Here is a 13,610-nt window from a genome sequence, read left to right as displayed (position 1 = left end):
CGAGATAATGTGAAACGCACTATATAGATAGAGAAGTTATTCTTTATTTGATCTTCTGGTTTGTTGAAGAGCGGTCATGTGACCTTAGCCCTAGAGGTATCCTGTGGCTCCATCACTTGTAGTATTCTCACCAATACCCACCAGCTACCACAATGCCTGCTGTACTGAACCCCTTTCTTTAGGTTTATTCCCACATGTTAAGTAGCCTACTGTGATGCTCTCTTCCATTTCTTTGAGTTGTTTTTATTCCTATTTGATGCCGAGACATTTGTGAGCTCTGCTCAAGAATGATTGCGGCCACAAACTTTGTGCTCTTAGTCTCCTGAAAAAACGGCTTTACCATGGAGGCGGTCAGTACGAAGGGCATGCAGGGGATTGCTGGGTGTGAATGTCGTAACTCTCCACTCAGCTGGTGTTGCGCACTGCTCTGCACATGGACGGTTCTTGGGAAAAGTGAGGTGGGCAGTGGTGTCCCTTAGGGGGACTGAGGGGGTGTAATGGTGAATCACTAGATTATGCAAGCAGTGGTTTGCTGACGTACAGCCAAGTAGCTCAGTGTTGCTCGGCTTTATCATTGAAGCCACATGTCTGGCAGCAAGAGTAAACTCTCAAAAGGATGGAACTGCACCAAGGGTCACTCCCTGCCAGGTCTGCAATGCAATTCATTTTTCAGTTTGTTTTCATTTTAGTCTCATTTATAATGCAAGTTACTCAGATTTAAATTACATTTTCATACCCAATTGTGTGCATGGCGGCACTTTCAGGTTGTTTCAGTCATTTAAGGAGAGGCAAACTAAAACAATGTCTCTCCAGTCAAGGTGTTTAATGACACAATACCTGTAAAGTCTTCACCACTTGGAGGCTTCCACATTTTCTTGGTATACAACATTGAAACAATGGGGGATTTAGTTTGGCTTTTTTGACAGAAAAAAACCCTTTAATGTCAAAGTAAAAACAGATCTCTGCAAACGGATCAAAAGTAACTACAAATACAAAACTAAATGCAGTAACTGATCACATAAGTATTGACCTCCCCATCAAGACAGTGTTTAGTAGATGGCAGCCATCAGAGCCCAGAGTTTGTGAGCTCAAGTCTTTTTCATTATTGCCCCTTCTTTGTTCTGTCAGGTGTCATGGTGATCCTGAGTGAACAGCTTTTTGTAAGTCTGGCCACAAATTAAACCGAGATCTGGACTTTGACTCAGCCACTCCAGGCCATTCACATTGTTGTTTTGAAACCATCCCTACTTCGGTTTTATGCTTAGGCTGGTTGTCTTCTCCCAAGACACAGGTTTCTTGCAGACTTTCAGGTTGTTCTCCAGAATTTTGCTTTATTTTAGTCTTCATTTTAGGGTCATAAGTCGTTCAGGGCCTGCTGCAGAGAAGCATCCCCAGAGCCTAACACTGCCACTAAATGTGTCACAGTGAAAAAGGATTACTTCTGATAATGTGTAGTGTAACATGGCATATTCAAGGACTTGAAGATGTTCTTGCCTTCATCCACTGACTTGTGCATTTCACCAAGTTGCTTGTTGCGTTCTTTTGCCTTCATATGCCACCACAGTGACTCAGTAAAAGTTAGACCTCCAGATTCAGTCAAATGAAACCTCAGGCAGGTTGACCTCCATTGAACTAATGATGGGACTTCTAAAAACAATGGGATACAGCAGTTGAGGATTTAGAGGTGTCACATTAAAAGGGGTGAATACTTATGAGATCAATTCTTTTGTGTTTTACATTTCTAATTGTTTCAGACCACTTTTCAGAGATCTTGTTTTACTTGTAAGATTAAAGACACTTTTCTTATTGATCAGTTTCAAAAAAAGAGGTTTGTCAGTCACCGTGGCAGACGCTCACTCCTCTGAGGAGGGCATCGTGGAAACTTTAAAAGGAAGTGACCTTTCATAGGAACTGTACCCTGTTAAAGACAAGACGGGCCACTGGTTTGTCATTACGTTATCTCTTTCTGTTACTGTCTGTTCATCTTCATTCCTCACTGCCACAAGTCCATCTCACCCCTGCCACCATTTGCGACATCTAGAGCCTTAAATCATCTGTCACCCCAGCCATCTCAACACCAGTTCTTCTTTCTGTGCTGTGGTCAGATGAAATGCTATGGCTGCCTAAAGTCCAGTTCAGAGAGACTGAGGAGGGGCTTCTGTCCACAGTCCACCTGCATGTTGAATGAAGAAAGTGTCTAGAAGTTCAAGATGCCCTCAATATTCACTCTCTCTCTCTCTCTCTATTTAGTTAATAGTATTATTCATTAATATTAGTTATTATTTATTACAAATTTATAATTCTACTAAAGATTTTTGAATTTATAAAGTTATGTATTGTTACTAACCCTTTACATTCATCTCAAGGTACAGTCAGCAGAGTTGAGCAACCAAGCATTTCACTGCAGATTATACCATGAGTACAATATGTGTGTGCCTAATAAATTTGATTGGATTTGGGATATGGACATTCAAAAGCTGCAGATGGGCTTGAGGAGACTGCAGCCTCCCAAGAATGTTCCAGAAATTCTCCATTACGATAACCACACACCCAGGCCTGAAAACACTAAATGTGAATTCGAAGCTTGGATGGACTGCTCTTCTCCATTCATCCTACAGCCCCAGGTCAAGCTCCCTCAGGCCTCCACCTCTTTGGAGCCCTCAAGGATGTCATCCATGGGAAGAGGTTGGGGGCTGAAGAAGAGGATACTGGAGAACTGGACGTGAGCGCAGGATTTAGACTGGTACAAGTAGGAGATGCACTCTGCTGTTCTTACTCGCTGGCTGAACATTAAACGAGTTTATGGGGGATAAACACTCAGTGTAGTAAATAGGCTGGTGATGTGATGAGAATGTGTAAGTGACTGTATAGTAAATTACTAGTAATAAAAAAAAGAATACGATATGCAAAGTCCTCATATTTATCATTTATCAATTCTATTCTAACCATTCATGACTCTTCTAAACTTGCATAAAGAAACTAATTATAAAGTAAGCTGCAACAAGTGCACACACAAATGAATCAGAAGGCACTCACGCTGTTCAATGCACAGCAGGTCCAATATCTCCAGCTCACTAAGAAAAGTACCAATGGACAAGCTCAGTACTTGAATGAAAAAGGAGAACTAAGAAAAGAGAAAATGGTGAAAACAGAGTAAAAATGCACAATATGAAAGCAAGCCTATTGCTTAACTGGAACTGCAAATTCAAATGCAGTAATAAAAATACACCAAGATGAGTAAAGAGGGACTTGCAAGGTGTGATAACAGGCAGGAAATGTTGCTTATCTGATGACGGTGTTTGTTGTTCCTGTTATAAGCGGAACCGTGTTTATTTGGAAATTATGACAGTAGAAGTGCTGCTGAACACTGGCTGAGGTCTGCTGCAGGGAGCTCCCACCAACTAACGTGTTTAAACTGGCTAAACATGTCACTAGTGGCAGGAAAAGAACAAGGCAGGTCTTCACAATCGGACCAGACACACACATGCTTATCCATCCATCCATTTTCCAACCCGCTGAATCCGAACACAGGGTCACGGGGGTCTGCTGGAGCCAACACAGGGCACAAGACAGGAACCAATCCCGGACAGGGTGCCAACCCACCACAGGGCACACACATACACACACCCAGCACACACTAGGGCCAATATTGAATCGCCAATCCACCTAACCTAAATGTCTTGGACTGTGGGAGGAAACCAGAGCGCCCGGAGGAAACCCACGCAGATGCAGGTAGAACATGCAGACCTGAAGCGAACCCGGATCTCCTAACTGCGAGGCAGCAGCGCTACCACTGCGTCACCGTGCTGCCATACACACATGCTTATGCTTAATGTAAATGTGGCTAAGTACTGCCCTCCATTGGCACAGACATTTTCAAGTTACCTTTGGGTACACTTCTATACAAGTAGACCACCAACCACAGTATCTCAATATCGGCCAAAGCAACAGTCAAGATGCAGCGCCAATGAAGAGCATCTTCACTTTTTGAAGTCCACATTTTATTGTTATACCTCATTGACCCACAGAAGGGTGAATTTTTGGCTTTTACGGCATTGATAAGCAGAAAAAAACTCTTTAATCTCAAAGTGAGGACAGATCTCTGCAAAGTGGTCCAAAGTAAGCACAAATATAAACACACACAGTATAACTGACTGCACACGTATTCACCCAGGGCCATCTTAACAGCATTATAGCCTCCCAGGCAAAGCAGGGCACTGGGGCCCCTAACTACACAACCACTCACAGGAAAAAAAAATTAAATAATGGTCGATAAAATGAAACATGTATTTATTGTATTGGTACTTCCAACAAAATCAGTGTTTTAAACATTAATATTTGCTGTACAGCATGTTTTTTAACATGAGCCTTGAAAAACACAAACATTTCAACATCTAAATGATACTCAACTGGTTAATCATACAGACGGAGACGGCACAGTATGAAATGATTATTGATTATTAATCAAGTGTTCAACACAAACATTTGCTAACTTTCTTTGCAGAGAATTGAGTTGAAGTGACGTTAACATGTACACTTTTACGTTATGTAGTGTGTGAGATCCATACACGTACATGCAAGTGAGGTTGCAGAGGTGACCGTGATACTAAATCAGAGGCGAATGCCAATGTCCACTTGTAACACAATTATAATTTAGTATAGTATTATATTTATTTAAATGACAGCAAGTCACAACATACATAGATAAGCAAGGGGCCACAGTCAACTGCCCAGTGTGCCCATGCATTAAGACGACCCTGTATTCACTCTTATCAATACGACACCCTTAAATCAGCCCACTCGCTTTAGAAGACCCATCATTAGTCCAAATGAGGTCACCTGACTGGGGTTTTGATTGATTGTATCTGGAAGGTCCAATTTGTGGTGATTCAGTACGGTGGCCTGGCCAACACAATGAAGGCAAAAGAACACAACAAAAACTCCACGAAAAGCAAGGGGATGGAGACAAAACCAATGTCCAAGTGACTGACTACCAAAATCATGAAGAAATAGAAAGAGTATGGCAGTGCTGTAAATCTTCCTAGAGCAGTTTGTTCTGCCAGGAGATGGCGAGTGACGGAAAGCATCAAGATAACCCCTGAGAACTCTGAAGGAGTGGCAAGCTACAGTGGCTCAGACTGGAGAAACTGTGAAGACGACAAGTGTGTCCAGTCTCAGCTTTTGGGAAAGTGGCAAAGGAAAACAACAAACAAAAAACAGAGGACATTGTGGCAGAAGGAATATGGGTGACTCTGAAGACACGTGGAACAAGGATTTGTAGTCTGATGAGACCAACAATGAGCTTTCTGCCCATCAGGCTAAATGCCATGTTACAACTGCACACACATACACTTTATCAGAAACACACAGGGATGATGAAGGCAGCAAAATACAGGGAAATCAAGGAGGAAAACCTGATGGAGTCTGTCAGAAACCTGCATCTTGGGAGAAGATGACCAGCCCAAGGATCAAAGTCAAAAGTCAAAGCGAACTTTATTGTCATCTCAACCATATACAAGTATACAGACAGACGCAATTGCGAAGCTCAGGGTCCACAGTGTAACAACATGAAGTGCAAATAAAAAATTAAAATTAAATTACAATTAGAATTAAAAATAAATTTAAAATTAAGATTTAAAATTAAAACACAAACAAAGCAAGACAAAGACAAGACAAAGAAGTAGCAGCAATATTGATGTGTAGTAAGCAATATGAACATTGATGCAATGTATGGTATTATGTAATCTAGATACATAAATATAGTCAATAAGTATGTAATATAATAAATAAATAATAGATATAGATAATATAACTTATCAGTGTATGATAATAGTTGTTTAAGACATGTAACATAAAGCCAAAGCTACACAGGAATACCTGACTGAGCAAAGAAGTGGATAGAACTGATAGAGAGAAACCTGAGCACACTGAGAATCAAGGCTGTCATCTACTAAACAATGGCTTGAAGGGGTGAATATGTATGTGATCAATGATTGAGTGTTATATGTTTGTAATTAATTTACACCCCTTTTGCCGAGACCTGTTTCCACTTTGACATTAGTGAGTCTTTCTGTTGATCAGCGTCAGTAAAGCCACATTAAATCCACTGTGAATGAATGGTATATAAAAATATGTGAAAACTGCCAAGGGGTGAACCCATTTGTATACATGTAAAAGCATAAAAGCACACATAATGCACATGTAAAACCATAAGGTGCAACAGAGAAGATAAAAACAGAAGTCTACAATTTAATTCAAATGCTGAAAAGAAAACCAAACTCAATGACAGAGATAAAAAAGGCAGACATGACCAGACAGAGTTAGTAGCTTTGGCTATTTTTAACAATTTTTAGTTATGCTATTCATACAGCAACTCATAACTGACAATAAATGAACACATCATTTACAAACCTACTTAAAAGCTTCTCCATCTCTCTTTATAGTAGGGCTCAACAGTTGTATAATCTCGTAGGAAGGCACCGTCACTTAACTGTAACGTCTGGGTGTGACAATGCTGTTACGTTTCAAAACTGTCTCATCCTTATCTTGAGTGACAGTCTCTTGGGGACGCTGCTCAGTATAAATGACTAAAAATCAAATCAAGAAAAATGCAGACGGAGGAAGCACATGTAGATCTATTTAGATTTATAATTTTGTGATTGTAATAAAAACTTTTTTTTTTTTTTTTTACCATAAAACAAAATCTGAATCAAAGGAGTGCCCTCTGGCATTTAGGCAAGTGCCGGAGTGTGTAACCTCTGATAACTTGCTCAAATTCAAATAATATGCAAATCCACTCCAGCTTATTTTTTACCTTCAGGAAATCAAATATTAAACACCAATTACTTCTAGTGCCAGAGCAGAAACTCTGATTTTATACAGATTTATCACAATGAGAAAGACGTGTTTGAACAGTGACTAAAAGCGTATCAGCTTTCTAAAGATAACCATCTATCCATCGTTCTAAACCGCTTACCCTGAGCAGGGTCGTGGGGAAACTGGAGCCAATGCCAGCAAGCAAAGGATGGCAAGGCAGGAGCAATTCCTGGACGAGGCGCCACAGCTCATTGCAGGGTGAACACACAGACGTGTGCACTAAGGCCAATTTAGCATCAGCGATACACCTACTTACATGACTTTGGAGCACCCAGAGGAACCCAGGAGGACACATGCAAACTCCATGCAGGGAGGACTCGATTACATGAACCCCAGCAACAATACCACCGTACCATACCCCACAGTTTAGGAGATAGCACTTTAAAAAGCTTTATGAAAAATCAAATCTTTTGAAGACTTCATACACATTTAGACTCCCACCTCCCCCAAACTTCCTAAATCCTTGTGCCAAATAACAAGATACAAGCACAAATGTCCTTTGGCGCACACCCCCAACTATGTTTTTCCACCGTGCCAGGTGTTACAAATGGGTGGCATATCAATATTTAATACTTGTTCCCCCATTCTCCCAGAAACCCCAGCCCTCAAGTTTCTTACTCATGGACTGCATGTGTGGCAGCCTGCTGGTGATAGCGGTACATCAGTAAACATTCATCCACTCGGTGTACTCCACCTCCTTTGCGAATGTTTTCATAGAAAAACAGGAGGTCTTCTGGAATGCCCTGAAGAAAGAAAACGAAACAGGAGTGAGGCAGCATGTTGCTCGCTGTCCTGGGGAAAGTGGCCATCTGCTGGAAATGTCTGGTGCATTCAGAAAATCGGTCAGTCAGAAAAGTACAGTAAATGGGGCATCCTATAGCTACATGGTTAGTGAAAAAAAAATGTTTCACATAAGGATGAACAACAGTGAAAATATTCCCCCTGAATAACATCAAAAAGTCACTCTAGTGCTGTAGCAAAAATCTTACTTTTGATGTTTCGATCTTATTGTTTTAGGCAAACTGCCTCCTCCCAAGGCCAGTCACCCAGAATGCAGCGTCAGAATTACCCAAAGTGCTAAGTGTACTTTGGCATTTCTTATCTCTGCAGTTCAGCTTCATCACCTGGAAGAATCTCTCTGTGTTTTAACGCATGATCCTTCAACTTGCTGGTGTGGTGTACCAGCCACCCAATTATCCCAATAAGTGCACTGTAATGGTACACAAATGCCCATCAGATTCCAGAGTATTCAGAAAGAATGAGCCAAACACACACACACAGCACTCCAAGAGAACAGGCTGGCCGTCTAGGCACTCTGTCATTCAGATTGGACAGTTGAGAGAGCAATAAAAGGTATAAAATCAAATCAGTGTTTCTCCGCAATTAGAGCTTATTTAGCTGCACTTACTGCTGCATTAAAAAATTTTGAATTATAAAAGCTCATAACTTAAGCTTTGGATGAAACTCAAAATTCACAGACGTTTTTCTTTCAAACCGCTAAAAGCTTATTAACTTCAGAGCAGTGGCAAGGCCGTTGTTGGGCTAGACCTTAAAAACCTGGAACTTTAAAAACCTCACAGCAGAGCTGAAATTCACCCAAAATCTAATCAGCTCTTAAGACGAATGAATGCAAATTGTCCAGAAATTCTGTAACAAATTCTAGCAATTCCCAAGCTGCAGTGTCCACAAATTTGTGAAAACATTCCCTAGGGCTAGCAAAATGTATCAAAAGCCGACATTTTCCTGAAAAGAATAGTCTCAGTAAATGAGATATGAAAAAAAAAAGCAAAAAGCTGCTGAGGGCTGCTGGGTCGTTCAATTCACAAAGTCATCTTGCACCGGGAAAAAAAAAAAATGTATATAATACATCATAATTTGCTATAATAAAGCCCTGAATAATCGAAATGTCCAACACTTAGTTAAGCACGCATCTATATTTAATCTGTAAACTACCATTTTTGATCTAAGGGACAGCAATGGGCACTACAGCCACAGACTAGTCAGCACCGGGGACATGACAGCTGCTTATAAAATTACTGTACTGTGTATAATCCACCCACCATCACTGAACAGGAATCTCCACCCGATTTGACGGCTGACTGACCAGCTCACAATGCAATCATTTCTGCAATGGGTTACGCTCAGCAGTTTGTGGTGAAACCAGAGATTGAGATACTAAGACAATCAATCAAGTGTCCTTTGCTACTAGTGAGACCATAACAAAGTAAACTATGTTTCTGGGCAGAGAGAAAAGATAAAACTCTAGTAGTTTCCGGTCTATTTTAATTCATGTGACTAGAGTGCCATTTCAAGAAATCTGAAGGTGACTGAGAGAGAAGGAAACACTACAGAAGAATGTGAGGATAGTCCAGGATTTGTATGATGGAGTGAGGCCTCAGGCTAGAAGCAGTGTTGGGGTAACAGACAAGACCCCAGGTCAAGGACATTGAAAACAGTGGATAAACTTAAATATCTACAATTAGTTATAGCCAAAGATGGTGAATTAGATGCAGAGATAGCTCCGAGTCCAGCATGGATGGAACAATTGGAAGAATGCATCAGGAGAATTGTGTGATCAAAGAATTAAGGTGAAAGCCAAAGGTAAGGTTTTTTATGACAGTGGTAAGAGCAGCAATGAAGTACAGCGCTGGGACATGGGCAGTAAAAAGGAGCACAGTAAGAGAAGAAGCTGGAGTTGGCAGAAACGAGAATGTGAAAATGGATGTGTAGAGTTACAAAAAAGGACAGAATTAGGATTAGAGGCATAACAAAAATGGGAGATGCAGGAAAGCAGATTGAAGTGGTGTGAACATGTGATGAGCAGACATAACGAATATGTGGGCAAAAGGAGAATGGACGAGAAAGCAAGGGAGGCAAACGTGAATGGATAAAGTAAAACATGACTTAAAGGAAAAGGTTTGATCGGGCACATCGGCTCCACATTGAAATAGACTAGACAGATAGATAGATAGACAAAGATAGAATGAGAGATAGAACGAGAGATAGATACTTTATTAATCCCAAGGGGAAATCCACATACTCCAGCAGCAGCATACTGATAAAGAACAATATTAAAGAGTGCTAACAATGCAGGTATAACAGACAGACAATAGCTTTGTATAATGTTAAATGGCAAAGGATGAAAAGGAAGAAGAAGATAACAAATTGAGTTAGGAAGTACTTATATTCATTTGTGCAGCATACATATATGTACTGTGTTATCTCAGGCTGAACAGTGACATCCTCATTCTTGTTTAATTACTTCAACTCAGCAACCCAGCACATGGACCTCCACATCTTCTTTGCTTACGTTTATATTCTGATAAATGTGATGAAGCCCCAGTAAGTCTGCTGGCTTTCTATCTCACTAGAATGTCCTTGCTTGGGTTTTTAGTTGATGACAACCTTAGTAATAATTCTGACATGAAGATAGCACTTTCTTGATTCCTGCTTGCTTTAGGCAGGTCTGTGTTACCCATCCAATCTAATCTACTGTTTAGATGGACCCTCAAGTATCCACCAAGCAAGTCCACATAAACTCCACCTCTACCTCCATTATGGGGACTGAGCCCAAACTCTTTTCTGTCTTGAAAATGTCCACCTCAAACTGATTTATCCCGGGCACCACATGCCATACTGTAGTTCTCCACAGTTTTTCCATACTCCTCTTCACATCCACTGCTGATGCTGCAGCAATGGAGAAGTCATCTGAGAATTTCTGTAGAGAGTTGTCTGTTTTGAAGTTGCACTTAAACGTATTGGTGACGGCAAAGGCCAGTATGAAAAAACCTGTTTATACTTGGGTGCAGAATGCGGAAGACGCAGTACAAGTGCTCAGTGTGGGGCACTACGTGATTGCAGAGTCCCACGGCTCGTCCCCTGAAGTTTTTACTTTGCCTTTGCATATCAAACTGGCAGATATTTCCATTTCTGCCTGCACAAACTTTGCTCAGTCAACATGCGCAGCTGTGCACACGAAAGTGCAGTCCCAGAATTCTGAAGGCATGTAACTGCATGCCATGACCACTGATGAACTTTACATCACATGCACTCTAGGGGACCCTCCTGGTGATGTGGACTCAGCATGTATAAATGGGCCTTTAGGGAGAGATGCTTACCTTACCACCTTCATTGAAGTTGCCAATAAAGTCAAACCAGCTTCTTGCACAGAACCAAGTTGGCATGATAACTGTTGGTCCATGGGATGTATAAATCTGGAGGGAAAGAGAAAGAACATTAAATAATATATTTAAAAAGTCACTTAGTCTTACACATTGATCTATGCTGCAGGCAGTGGGGCCCACTAGAGGTTAAGGCACTGGGCTGTATTCTTTAAAAATGCCAGTTCAATACTCGCTAGTGTATTACTGTCACTTACTTCCCCAGTATTCACACTGTGAAAATATGAGAATAACTGTTCTGGGCACTAATGATTTGCAACTTTTATCAGAGATCAAGAAAAAGAAGAATCAATGTATGTAAATAAAGCACTTGCTTTAAAGTTAGTAATCCAGGTAGTAAAAACTATTTCATTTGTCTAGTTCAGTCACTACAGAGACTTGCTGACAGACGACTACAGATCAGTTAAAAGGTGCAATTACAGTCCATGGTGATGTCATGTCCCTGTGTACCCACATGTTCCCTTCCCGTCCTTGCCTGTGTGGGCCTGGGGTGATAAATGACAACAAAGACGGTGGTCAAAAGTGCTGTTGCTTAAAGGCACAAAGTGAAGGAAATGAAAACACGTCGGGGAAAACAAAGGTCAAAATAATGTACCAAACTCAGATGTAGCCTTACAGGAGGCAAGAATTCAAAACACTGGCTGGGCTAAATTCCAAGAAAACAAAGTCAAGAAAATAAAAGCAAAGGTCAAACCAGCAAAACAAGCCCTTAAGGACAAGGACTTGAGACGGAGTCACTTATAGAATATTGACTAAATGCAGAGACTCCATCTGAATATTAAAGCAAACCTGCCACAGTCAAGCCTCAGCTAATGGCTTAGTAACTTTAAGGTAATAGCAGGCATTTCAAACAGGGGAAATAAAGACAAAGCGCGGCAGATTGAAAAGTACAGTAAAACTACAAGCAGCACCTGAAAAGGAGAAAACTACCTGACAAGGCCCTTTACAACCTGCCCTGTAGGGCACAACCTGAAACACAATCAGGCTGCTGCAAGTCTCAACAGTAGCACTAAAGATTCATTTACAGGTCCATGGAGGTTATGCTCAAACTTTAAAACGCACTGGTGAGGCCTCATCTGGAGTACTGTGTGATGTTTCAGAAAGAACTTTATTGGTCCCCAGGGGGAATTTGGCTTTTTAAATACACTATTTAAGTGAATTAAATAGAAACATCGTTATATAAATACACAATATGGTCCGAACGCACATCAGAATGACTAAAAAGGAAGATTCCTTGCTTCACCAAACAACAAGGCACAACTGCTACAGTGAAGTAGCCCTGCTAAAACACTGCAATGCATTTCAGGGACAGAATGCGTTTTTATATATGTATTTTTTATTAAGATTACATACCTGAAATGTAAATGGAGCTCTGATTTGATTTTTAGAAAGTTTTTATTTTATCCCTTCTTCTTTCTCATTTTCTACGTAATACTCTTTGGATGTGTCACACGATCATGGACGTTGCATTACTAACACCGTGGACGTGACGGTATACATAGGGTAGTGGCTTCAGTATGCGTTAACTGGGGACAAAATCTCCTCAAAAATCTTTAGTGTACACCAGTGCCAGGTTTGGTTTCGACCTTTGCTTCTTTTCTTCTCCTTCTGCTCTTTGTTTCCAGCTCTACTGATCTCCCAGTTTTGACTTTCCATCTGTCGTCTCTCACCCTCTTCGCATCTCTCGCTCCCTGTGTCCTCTAACTCCTGGTACTCTGTGTGCTTTAACACGGAAAGGCATTGAAAATGTGCTCTGAATGAAGTCAGCATTATTTTTCTTGTTTGCATACTCTCAATTCTAAAGCAACACAGTGGTCATCACAGAAGAACTTTGCAGGTTTCATAAATCACAGCAGGCCATTCAGTCCTTTGCTCTGTAAGCTAACAGCCAAGTTAGCCCATATCTCAACCAGATACTGTTTAAAAGATGATATGGTTTTACGTTACACCCACACTATTACATTTTTACTTAAAAATGCAGACATTACTCATCATTTTCAACTTTCCTCCAAACTACCCCAGTGTTTTTAACCCCCAAAAACTGAGACTTTTGAAAATGCTCTCCAGAGCCACATATTTCTGAAAACGCGAACTCGGCATTGAAGTGTGTACAGTTGAACATGTAGAATTTGAAAACGCAGACTAATAGTGCTGATTTGTTCATGCTTATTATGTGGACCCTCGCTGATTGCATCCTGCTCATTACTTCATCTTATACTATGATTGGACACCCTTTACGGATTAAAACCATATTCCAGAATGGTGGACATGGAGGAGTTACTTTTCATGGCATTTGTTGTGTTACTTATCTGCATGCATCTAAATTTTATTTTGTACAGTTTGAATGCTGCATACAAATCATAAACCAGTTGCTACAGTTTAGTGAAAAATCCCCTGGCTGGCAGTATACCTCTCTCTTCAAGGTGGACACTTCCTCTGCCCAGTGCCGGCAAATGAGCTACCTCATAAGTGTTTCTGGTTGTTTTAAGTGTGGATGGAGAGATTTTCGTACACAATGTGAATGTAACTTCACGACACAGTACTTTATTCCAG

The 13,610-nt window shown here is 40.8% G+C and overlaps 1 protein-coding gene across 1 annotated transcript in view; it reads right to left on the bottom strand.

Annotated features, from left to right (window-relative positions):
• Positions 1–5,860: 5,860 nt before the first annotated feature.
• LOC120517632 (UDP-GlcNAc:betaGal beta-1,3-N-acetylglucosaminyltransferase-like protein 1) overlaps positions 5,861–13,610 on the bottom strand; it is a 152,421-nt gene continuing 144,671 nt past the window's right edge. The window contains exons 7-8 of the mRNA XM_039740053.1: positions 10,995–11,090; positions 5,861–7,619 (exon numbers count right to left, since the gene is read on the bottom strand). Coding sequence (XP_039595987.1) covers positions 7,491–7,619; positions 10,995–11,090 — 225 coding nt within the window. The 3' untranslated portion in view covers positions 5,861–7,490. The remainder of the gene's footprint in view (positions 7,620–10,994; positions 11,091–13,610) is intronic.

The sequence above is a fragment of the Polypterus senegalus genome, chromosome 17, assembly GCF_016835505.1.
Source record: "Polypterus senegalus isolate Bchr_013 chromosome 17, ASM1683550v1, whole genome shotgun sequence".
NCBI classification, from domain to species: domain Eukaryota; kingdom Metazoa; phylum Chordata; class Cladistia; order Polypteriformes; family Polypteridae; genus Polypterus; species Polypterus senegalus.
This window is presented reverse-complemented; position numbering and strand designations above follow the sequence as displayed.